General features: G+C 36.8%; 1 protein-coding gene across 5 annotated transcripts in view; it reads left to right on the forward strand.

The window, feature by feature from the left end:
* The window catches only part of Rps6kc1 (ribosomal protein S6 kinase, 52kDa, polypeptide 1), a 152540-nt gene that overhangs the window by 88212 nt on the left and 52240 nt on the right, over nucleotides 1–12088 (forward strand). For all 5 annotated transcript variants that reach the window (XM_013015331.1, XM_013015332.1, XM_013015333.1 and 2 more), the window contains one exon: nucleotides 2928–3020. In XM_013015331.1, the coding sequence (XP_012870785.1) occupies nucleotides 2928–3020 (93 nt within the window). The remainder of the gene's footprint in view (nucleotides 1–2927; nucleotides 3021–12088) is intronic.

Raw genomic sequence — 12088 nt, forward strand, 5'->3', positions numbered from 1 at the left:
TTTAATTTTATTTTATTTGTGAACATACTGTACAGAGGGGTTACAATTACATGGGCAGGATAATGCGTACATTTCTTACCAAGCATTGCAGCCTCCTCCTTTGTTTACCCTTCACATCCCTTCCCAGCCACCCCCCCATCCTTCCCCCCTCCCCCTCCATCGACATTGTAAAGCTCGTTTTTGACATGACAATTTGTACTTCTCATTGTTGCAACAGGTAGGAGGAAAGATTTCTTTTGCCTCGGAGTAAGGTTTTAATATAAAGATACTTGGCTCCATTGTTTCTGGACCTGTAATAAGGTAGAACAGCAAAACGTTATGGTGGAGAGGAAATGGTAGAGCAAAACCACTCATCTTTCATGAAAGGAAATGGGGGAGAGAGGGAGAGACCGGAGGTAAGAGGAGGGAGCTGGAAAGAGAGAAGGGAGAGAGGGAGGAAAAAGAAGTGATGAAACACTCTTCATAAGCATGAGTCTAATAATCTGCCTCTTCCACCTGCACATAACTATTATTTAATAATTACTTGCTAAAAGTTTAGAGATTATGCAGCTTTTTTGCTGTTGAACTTGAAGCAAATGGATAACTTTTTCGGACACTGACTCATCAAGTGACAGCAGTGAATACAGAAGTATACATAGGAGGGAGATAGCAAGCCTTTGACCACATTTATAACAACAAATGTATTGGAGAAAATATCATTTGCAGTATTCCTTTTCCCCCATAACTTTTTTCCCAATAATTTTTCTGTCCAAATTACAAGAAGTTCTTAGTCATTTTTCATGAAAATTTAGCAGCAGAAGATGAATTTTTAGAATGTGTTGCATTGTAGAAAGACTGCAAGTAGTGGAGGAAGGAGTTGAGGATCTCATCTAGGATCTCCACTGTCTTTTTTTCCCCATTACCCACTAAATGTCTGCCATCCTGAGCTGCCTTCCCTTTGTCTGTTTAAAAAAAAAAGGTATTGTAATAGTAAGTCTTGTAAGTAAGTACCACAGTCAGAGCATGAGTGAAGAATAAAGATGTATGGTAGAGTAGACATTAAAATAGAAGAGACTGTCCTGTGTTTGTTTACATATACACTATTATAATGTCTTGATAGACTTTTCTGATGTTCTTAAAAATTCTTAGACTTCTAGAGAAGCAGAGATGTATCTTTTTTTTTTTAATTATGACATCTAACTTAGTAGTCCTAAAGTGAATTAACAATTATTTTATTCCAAGAAGTCTAAGTTAACTCAGTTTTGAAGATTATCTCAGTCCATTATTAATTGTCTTCATGTTCTCAGGTTAAAAAGTATATTTAAAAGCCAGGTACTGTTGGTTCATGCCTGTAATCCTAGCTACTCAGGAGGCTGAGATCTGAGGATCATGGTTTAAAGCTAGCAGGGGCAGAAAAGTCTGTGAGACTCTTATTCCTAATTAACTACCAAAAAGCCAGAATTGGAGCTGTGGCTCAAGTGGTAGAGAGCTAGCCTTGAGCACAAAACCTCAGAGTCAGTGTCCAAGGTCTGAGTTCAAACACCAGGATTAGCACATACACAAACAAAATACCTTCCCTTAAAAAAAAAAATCTTCTTCCCTCCCCCTGCCTCAGAAATTGCTATTTTCATGTATGCAGAAATCAGTGTTTAGCTTGCTAGATGTAAAAACAAATAAGCAAACACAAAATTGACAGCTACTAGAATTGTTACTTTTAGAAAACTTCAGTTGTAATTTATCTAGGCACCCTTTCTCCCTAGTTTCTTTTCTTCCCTTTCTGCTTCCTCTTTCTTGGTGCTTTCTCTCACCCCTTCAAACTTACCACATACTAGCAACATGCTGGGTACTGGGACTAGCAAGATGAATATGGACACTTCCTTTTTGCAAGGGGCTCTGTCTTGTAGTGGTGGTCTGTACCAGGGCCTCATATCTCCCAGGTCTTGTCTCAGTGGTTCTCCCATCATGAATATTTGTATTTTACTCACAGAGAAAATGTTTCTCCTTAATGCTAATAGGCTTTTGATAATAGTCTCCATCATCTTTCACAGCCTTGCCATTTTAAAATAAGAATTAATGATAGTAGCACTTCTGTTGAAAATGATAAATGGAAATGGTCTTAGGATTTCTCTAATGGACTGGAGGAGAAAAACTAAAATCAATAGTTGGAATTTAGCATTTTTTAAAAAAAATGTGTGGGGTATTGAAATATTTTTTTTTGTGTTCACTGAACTTTGTCATTTTTTGAGGTCTATTTTGTAGCTAACCAATTGTCTTTCATATGGATATCCATCTATTTGGAGAAAAATTCTTTATCTTATGAATCACTACTTAACTTCCATTCTCATAAATACTGATTGTGTGATTGAAGTTCTTAATTTTTCACCAGTGTTGGTGATTTTTCTTGTTGAACTTGAATTTGTTGCTTCCTTTTAAAACGAATGATTTATTTTTATAAAGTAACATGAAAGGACTATTGTTGGGTGATAAAAGAGAATGACTTGTGTCCCTCTTTTCCAAGTCTGTCCATTAATTCATTATGTTTTAGCTGCTTCCTTCTAAATTATTGTTAATCTGTCAAGGGTGAATATAAGGTTGTCATTGATTGTTAGTGGGGTAATCCATTTGCTAAGAAGTTTCACGATAGCTATTTATAAATTGAATTATTGCTCTATAAACTATCAGCTCATTAATTTTTCTTTTTAAAATTTTGTTTTCGATATTATGCTTTATTTACTTGCAACTTTTTTCTTGCCTTTTCCTTTTGATTTCCTTTATTTATTTATTTTTTTCATTTTACATTACAGACAAACAGAAACTTTCTCCTTTTATCTTTCCCTTCTCTGATTTATGATAAATTTAGTTTCCTTTGGCCTGGCATTTGCTTCAGCAGGCAGTCTTCCTTCAAGTACCTCCCTGATTGATGTGTAATCTTTGATATCTTCCATTAGCCTCCAGGATCACTAAGTTCAAGGCCCCCTTGGAACCTAAGGAGCCCTGCCGAGGAGCTGAAGGCCTTCAGAGTCCTTGGGGTGATTGACAAGGTAATTCTTCAGTGTCTCTTCAAGAGTTCAGTCACAAATTGACTACATGCTGACACTCTGTCTTTGAAGCTTTGGATCTTAAGGATATGAAACAAAAGGAGAAAATGACTCAAATGCATCTGCACTTTAAAATAACAAAAGCAGAAGAGAAAAAGCTTTTATCTAAGCAATTCATGTAAGGTCATGCAAAATATATTTGAGCACAAGGAGAAGGTGCGTATTTGTTGGCATTCAGTTGAGTAAGGGGTTTTATTTTATGAAAGTGTTGTAGTATGGAAAAATACTTTGTGTTATTTAAACTTGTGATCAACATTATACTCTTTTTTTGTTTGTTTGTTTTTTTGTGCCCATTGTGCGGCTTGAACTCAGGGCCTGGGCTCTGACCCTGAGCTTCTTTTATTCAAGGTTAGCACTCTATCACTTTAGCCATAACTCTACTTCTGGCTTTTTTGGTGATTAATTGGAGGTAAGTCTCACAAACGTTCCTGCCCGGCTAGTTTTGAACTTTAATCCTCAGATCTCAGCCTCCTGAATAGCTAGGATTACAGGTGTGGCCACCAACATCTGGTTAGGCTTCATCATTTTAATGATCAAAAAGAAAGGGAATATTTCCTAATAGCTACCATTTGTTAATACCTATTACGTGGCATCCTTAAATTAGACATTTTATATGGAACAATTTGTTTAATCCTCATAATCCTGTAATTTTTATCTTGGTGGGCAAGTGATATTAAAACACTTGAACTGACTTGTCCAGAAGTCACAGAGCTAATGTAGCTAATGTAGCTAATGTAGGGGAGTGCTAGGATTCCAGCCTTGATCTTTGTTGACTCAAAAATCTGTTTTTCCCACTGTACTAGTTCTCTACACACACACACACACACATACACACACACACACACACACACACACACACACACATACACACATACACATTTTTATATTTGGAATAAAAATATGTGAACAGAAATATCTGTTAATGAGTATATGCAAGTTTGGTGACATCTCAGATTAACTAAAATTAATATTTTGAAATTAACTCTATCAGATAGTTTACAAGTGTAATTTTAAAACCATAGGCTATAAAGCTGTGTTTTCAATATATTTGATCATCTACCATCAAAGAAAGTCTTATTTAATATTAACATGTAAGTTAATTTAGGTCTTTTTCACCACTAAACATCTTTTCCGAAGTACTTTAGTGCTCATTTGTAATTTAATGTTCATTGAGTACTTTTGCATGTTACAACCGGACAATATACAGTACATCTCAAACAATTTAGATAATAACTCATAGTTTGAAGTATTCAAAAGAGACATTAAATCAATGTTCCCTGAAACTGGTATGGTAGTGTTTTATTCTTATAAGCACTAATTTTTTTCAAATAAATTTATTTAAACAAAGTTTGACCTTAATCTACTAAGTGTTAAGATTCATTTGTATGAATCTAAAATATTCTCTCAACCATGCTTTCTTTAGCTGCTTCAGTGTGGAGAACATTCTGTTTAAGTGTAGAGAGAAACAAAAATGTAATTGAGAGATTGCTAGGCTTTTGGATTTTAGTGCAGATAATCTTCTGTCCTCCCTCCTTTTTCTTTCTTTGTTTTGTTTCAGACAGGGTCTTACTGGGTGGTACAGGTTGGCCTTGAACTCAGGGGTCTCCAGCCTCAGCTTTTCAAATGCTGGCATTACAATTGTGTGCCACCTTACCTGGCTACATCTTCTTTCTGATGTTTAGTGTGTCTGTGCACACCTCCTCCCCTTTTTTTAGATGTTTCTTTTGCCATGCTGTGACTTCGATGGCTATACTGTAAGCTTCAAGCCACCTTGAACCACTAGCAGTAGCAAGGATCTCACAAGTATGCACAAATTTGGAGTTTTGACAAGGAAGATTTCCTAAATTCTATTCTAATTCACAATTTGTTATTGCTTTGTTAACTGGAGAAGTATGTTTAGCATTTAGCAGATGCCATTTTCCAAGTAGAAATTCGTAGCTATATGTTTCGGAATTGATAAGCTTGGAAAATAATCTTTTAAAGAGTATAACATATCTACTTGTAAAAATATAAATAAGGTATATTTTTTAAAAAATGTGGTTTCTTGTTCAAGATATATTTCTCTCTACTGTACTGAGGAATACCTTACATTTGGGTTTTAGAAACTTGGGAGTTTGGAAGAGAAATGTTAAATAAATTTAAAAATCTGTGCCAGGCACTGGTGGCTCAAACCTATAATTCTAGCTTCTCAGGAGCCTGAGATCTGAGAATTGTGGTTCAAAGCTAACCTGGGCAGAAAAGTCCATGAGACTCTTATCTCCAATTAACCACCAGAAAACCAGAAGTGGCACTGTGGCTCAAAGTGCAAGCCCCATGGCTGACAAAAAGAAAAAAAAAAGAAAAAGAAAAGTCCAGAAAATATACAGAGTACTTTAGCTTTCATACAACATGTTTCTCTGATTCTGTTTCATTATTGTATTTGTTAATAGCTATTAACTTAGGAAAATGTATGGAACGGCATAGAGAAAAGGTTTTTATAAACTTTAATGTAGAAAGAAAATATTTCTGTTTTTAATCTATGTATTTATTTTTGTGCATATATATATATACACACAAAGGTCTCATTAGCATGTGTTTTCAAATTAGGTCATAATTACATTAATATGTAAATCAATGACTTGTGAACTTACTTGTTATTTAGTAGGACCTCCTTCTCTGCTTTTCTTACCAGAAGTAGTTGTGAGAGTCTTTCTGGTTTCATGGGTGTTTCAGAATGAGTTCCTGTTCTTCTGCAAGGTCTGAATTTAACCCACTTCTTTGTTCTACTTACACTTGTATGTCTACAGCATCACACCTACTAAACTGGTTTTAACTGCCCTTCTCGCATGCTGAATTTTAAGATACCATAGGGCAGAGACCAGGTCTGGTGTGTTCATTGTTATTCTTCATGTACCTTCATGTAACAGGCTTTCAACATTCAATATAAATTTAATTGATTTGTTGAATTTTAATAGCTGATCATAGGCTTGGATGCCTACAAATAAATGTTTTTGTTTTGTTAATACTAGGGCTCAAATTGAGGGCATTGCACTTGTTCAGCTTGTGTGTTTAGCTGGTACTCTACCACTTGAGACATGTCTTCAGCTGGGCTTTTTACTGGCTGTATTTGGAGATGGAGTTTTACAGAATTTTCTACTTGAACCTCTGGATCTCAGCCTCCTGAGTAGCAGGAGGAGGAGTAAGATTGCAGGTATGAACCTTTTGGGGGGGGGAGGAAGAGATGCTACTGGGGCTTGGACTCAGGGCTTTTGAGTTCTTAGCTTTTTTGCTCATGACTGATGAGCCACACCCACAATCTTTGTTTAATTTTATGTGGGACATTGAGTGTTTTCTACTGTGTTTTTATTCTTTCTTTTTATAATTTCCTTTTAGAGCTGTTTGATTAGTTCTTATTTTTTTCCATTGTGGGGCTTGAACTCAGGACCCGAGCACTGTCCCTGAGCTTTTTTGCTCAAGGCTACTTAGAGCTCTACCACCTTGAGCCACAGCATGACTTCCAGTTTTCTGGTGGTTAATTGGAGATAAGAGTCTCATGGACTTTCTTGCCCCGACTGGGTAGTATTAACGCATGAGCCTTCAGTGCCAGGCTGAGACTTCATTTCTTGAGCTAGGCATTTCTGAAGTACAGTTTGGGAAACAATCCAGATATCTTAGGAGACCCACAACATTTCAATATCTCTAACCCTTTGTCAATTAATTTCCTTAAAAAAGAACCACACAGTGACCTATCTAGGGAGTAATATTAAAAACAGAAACAAAATGTACTCATTACCTTACTTAACTGTAACTCCTCTGTATATCACCTTTACAATAAATTCCAGAAACATCCCGGAAGTCCACAGGTGGAAGGGACACTCATGTCCTTACCACTTGGTAGTAAAGAAAACCATAGGTTTTCAGCATGATGCCTGTTTTGCAATTCCTGTCTCCTCCTACATGTCAGAGGCTGAACTTGTAGTCTGCTACCAGTGTGGGAAAGTGCAGCTGCCTGGCTGGCTATGCAGGAAGGATATAGAATATAGGAGGAGTTCTCCTGTTTGTAGGAGGTACCAATTAGCTCTTATTTCTCAGGGGTTTACAGGAGGAATGCGTGTTTTCTTGGTTATGTTTGTACCTGTAGACACTTACTTGTTTTGTCTTCTAAAATGTTACCAACTTCTGTTTTATTTGTAGTCACCACTGTGTATCTTTGGATTGTGTGTGTATGTATGTGTGTGTATGTGTGTATGTATGTGTGTGTGTGTGCATGTGCATGCGCCTGTGCTGATCCTGGGGCTTGAACTTAACCTATCGTAACATTTATCCATATTGTGCGGTAGTGTTTGCTGTTGTTTCTGTGCCTGTTCCAATAAGCTTTCAGATTCAAATGCCCAAGCATGCTTGTAACTTAAAAAGGAATAAAGTCACTATATATGTTCTAAGTCTTAACTACTGTATGTAATTTAATAATAATCCACGTAATTGTTCATCCATTCCACATGTGTAGCATCAGTCACCCATTCCTACTCCTCCCATTTCCCCTGGTTCTCACAGAGCACACCTGTGTGAATGGGTGGGCACTTCCTTGAAGGCATGAATTGTTTCACCTGTATTTATAGTATTTGGGAGTTTAATTCAGAACATAAACACACTGTACTGTTTTACTAAATAAATTTTCTAGATCATACTAATACATTTCCTAGATCATACTAAAATTAAATTTTAATCAGTATGAAAAAGCTTGGCCCCATCTGCAACAAAAGTGTAATTATAAGAGATGTATAAAAACTACTTTTGTTGAAAATCACTGACTACTTACTTGGGCCCATGAATTAGTTAAAAACAGGAGAAAGATTCGGAATATCTACTTCCATTTTGTATGGTTTCTGTAGTCACTTTGTAATCACCTTGATATCTTAGAAAGACAGGACTATAATGTCTTTATGAGGACTAAAGCCACCCCTAAGAAACAATAGAGCCTTTTTAGGACAGACCATTACCAGGCAGTGATGACTCATTTACTTGTGTTGAGCAGTGGTGGTAATGATAACTTCTCTGCAATAGTGAACAACGAGGCCATACTTTGACCAGGACTCTTTCATAGTTATAAATGCTTTTCTCCCCTTGCTCTTAGTTCTTTGTCTATAAAGCTTATGACTCATCTGGGTGCTGGTGGCTTAACTGGGTGCTGGTGGCTCATCTCTATAATCTTCATTACTCAGGAGTTAACATCTTAGGGTTAGAAAAGCCTTTCTAAATTAGTTATGATTACAGGCATGAGGCTAAGATCTGAGAATAATGGTGTGAAGTCAGTCTGGGCAGGAAAGTCTGTGAGACTCTCAGAGTCTCCAATTAACTACCAAAAAACTAGAAGGGAAGTTGTGGTGCAAATGGTAGAGCACTAGTAGCCTTGATCAAAAAGCATTCAGGGATAGTACCCAGGCCCTGAATTTAAGCCCCAGCACACGCACACGTGCGCGCGCGCACACACACACACAGAAAAAACCTATATGTTATGTCAGTACTCTGAAGATGGCTCAAGATGGGTTGTATTATCTTTTGCATATCTGAGCCATATAATCTCTGCCCTTCATCATATATCTTTATTTGGGATGTAGGGGCTAGTGGCTGGAAATAACTTGTGGAACTCCTTGGAGTTTGGGCCTCGGGAATCTCAAACTCGTATTTCACAGACTTATTAAAAACATTTTCTTTGTAATGTCTACCTTAGACATCATCAGCTTTGTTGGATATTGATTGACAAAAAAATGAGCACGTGTGGGTTTTTTTTTTTTTCTTTTCTGGTGGTGTTGTGGTTTGAACTCCAAGTCACACACTTGCTCAACAGGAACTCTACCACTTGAGCAACACCTCCAGCCATGAGTTGAGCAACTGTTAACTGACTACCATAAATGGTGTGTAATAAAGAGTGCTATGTGGATATATTTGCTGCCTTTAGCAACTTCTTTCAGTTTTTAGTCACTATAAGCTGTTTAAAGCATATTTATACAGCACATCTATCATAAGAATGAAAATATTAAACCAGGCTATGAATGGACAGTAAAACAGTTCACATCAGCTTCAAGTATTAGTTTTTTTTTTCTAGCAAATGCAAATAAGGACCAAAAACTAGGTATAATAGAACATAGTTTCTTTTGAATTAATTTTCATCTAAATTTAACAGTGTCAGGTCATCATGTCAAATTACTTCAGAATTCAAACCAGAGAAATAGAATAAATAGATTTACTATGGAATTTTGAATGGCTGAGCTGAACTTGAGCCCATAACTTTAGAGTTTTAACCTCTCGTTAGCATAATATCTTTATGGCCTTGGGCCAGTTCTTCACAAAAACAGAAAACCAACAAAATGAGGATGACAAAGGTGTAGAGATCTAGCTTTTCAAGCATTTGGATCTGAGAAGAGCTTCCTAAGTGGTTGTTTTTCCTAGCTCTTTAGTAATTCTGTTTTAAACCCAATTTCTTTGTCTTTTATATTCTGCCTTTTTCTGTGTTTATATCCAGTTTCCTTACAAAGGCACACCATGTCCTTTGGAAGCAGGCTTTATGAAGTAATAGATATATAGGCTTGGAGTTTGAAAAATTACACAAAGTTAAATGCTCTTTCCATATATATATATATACAAAAGACATTTCTGTGATAGGTGTATTGTTCACTAAATCATTTCACCTGATATCCAAGTAAGATACATCATTGAGGGATGCGTCACCTTCATTGACATTTGGCTCATAGGAATGTAAGAGATTTTACATTCATGTTTGTGGTTGAGATAATTGCTTGTATTATTTACTGGAGAATGATCTGTATTTTGTATTGCTCTAGGGCAGGACCAGATTTAGTTATTTGTCGTGTTATACAGGGATTTGTCCTAGTGACTTGTAGATGGAAAACAGATAAGCATCTGTCAGTCTCTGTATCTGTGTGTGTATGTGTGTGTGTCTGTCCATCTGTCTGTCTATTCATTGGATTTCGAGACAGTTGTTCTCACTCAAGCCTGGCTTCTAAATTAAGATACTCATGCATATTGGATATGAGCTACCATCTCTGGCTAAAAAAACATTTTAATCAGACTTTATTTAGTATAGTTTTAGGTTTATCACAAAATTGAGAGGAAAAATAGAGATTTTTGTCCATTCCTACTCCTCCAACCCCCACATGCATAGATTCTACCTGTATGTAAAACCCCACCAGAGTGGTGCATTTGCTGCATTTGATGAACCCACTTTAATTAAACCCATCATTATCATCCAAAGACCTGATACATTTGCCTTCAGGATACCTCTGTACAAGAGTCTTAGCTAAGGAAGTGAAAGCTCACTTAGCACCTGTTATCTTTCTCCTTCACTGACAGAATACTTGAGATAATCAACTTAAAGGAGGTCAGGCTTATTTTGGCTCATGTTTTCAGAAGGTTCAGTCCATGGTCTCTTGGGCCTGTTACTTTGGGGCAGTGGAGGCCCAATACATTATAGCAGGTGTGCATGATGGAGGAGAACTGTTTAGTTCATGTGAGAGTATATTTAGCTCTGTAAAAATTGCCCAACTGGGGCTGGGAAGGTGGCTCAGTGGTAGAGCACTTGCCTTGCATGCCTGAGACCCTGGGTTCGATTTCTTAGCACCACATAAACAAAAAGAAAAAAAGCCAGAAGTGGCACTGTGGCTCAAGTGGTAGAGCGCTAGCCTTGAGCTAAAGAGCTGAGGGACAGCACCCAGGCCCAGAGTTCAGGCCTCACAACCGGACCCAAAAAAACAAAACAAAACAAAAATCTGCCCAACTGTCTTCCCTCCTATACCATTTTACATTCCCACCAGCACTGAATGAGAGGAGCTATTGCTCTGACTATATCTATGTGAGCATTTCATACTGTCCATGTTCTGGATTTTGGTCATTCTAATAGATGTATGTCTCGTTTTAAATTTACATTTTTCTAATGACATATAATATTGAACATCCTATTTGCTATATCTTTTTTGGTAGGTATCTCTTTACTCTTTGGCACATTTTAAATATTCATTTAGAATTATGATCAATATGTAACAATTATACATATTTATTGGATATAATATAATAATATGATATTTCAGTACATGTATACAATACGTAATGAACAAATCAGAGTAATTGATTAACCATTTATATCACTTAAGTTGATACTACATTGAGTAGTACTTTCTTTAGTATTTTTTGCAGATGAAATCTTACATTTTTGCCTAGGGTTGGCCTCAATAATAGTCTTCTTACATGTGCCTCTCAAATAGCTGGGATCACAGGTATACACTATCATAACAGCTAGTTGTTGAAATATGAATCTCATTGACTTTTCTCCTCGTTGGGCCTTGAACTCTGATCTTCCTAATATCTGCCTCCTAAATAACAGATTACAGGCATATACTACTATGGTCAATAAGCCCATTTCAACATTATTTATTCTCTTGATTTTTTTTTAAGGGGGGAGAGCAGTACTGGAGTTTAAACTCAGGGCCTGGGTACTATCCCTTAGCTTCTTCTCTAAGGCTGGTGCTCTACCATTTTAATGACAACTCTTCTGCTGTTTTTTTTGCTGGTTAATTGAAGATAAAAGTCTCACAAGCCAGGCGCTGGTGGCTTATGCCTGTAATCTTAGCTACTCTGAAGGCTGAGATATGAGGATCGCGGTTCAAAGCCAGCCCTGGCAGGAAAGGCTATAAACACTTATCTCCAATAAACCACCAGAAAACCTGTAGTTCAAAAGCCTAGCCTTGAGCTAACGAGGTAAGGGGATAGCACTTAAGCCCAGAGTTCAAGCCCTATGACAGACCAAAAAAAAAAAAAAGTTTACAGACTTTTCTGCCTGAGCTGGCTTTCAGTTGGGATTTTTAGATCTCACCCTCCTCAGTAATTATTATTATAGGCATGAACTACCAGCATCCAACTATTTTCTTTCTTTCTTTCTTTCTTTCTTTCTTTCTTTCTTTCTTTCTTTCTTTCTTTCTTTCTTTCTTTCTTTCTTTCTTTCTTTCTTTCTTTCTTTC

This window comes from Dipodomys ordii, unplaced genomic scaffold (assembly GCF_000151885.1).
Source record: "Dipodomys ordii isolate 6190 unplaced genomic scaffold, Dord_2.0 Scaffold26, whole genome shotgun sequence".
Lineage (NCBI taxonomy): Eukaryota > Metazoa > Chordata > Mammalia > Rodentia > Heteromyidae > Dipodomys > Dipodomys ordii.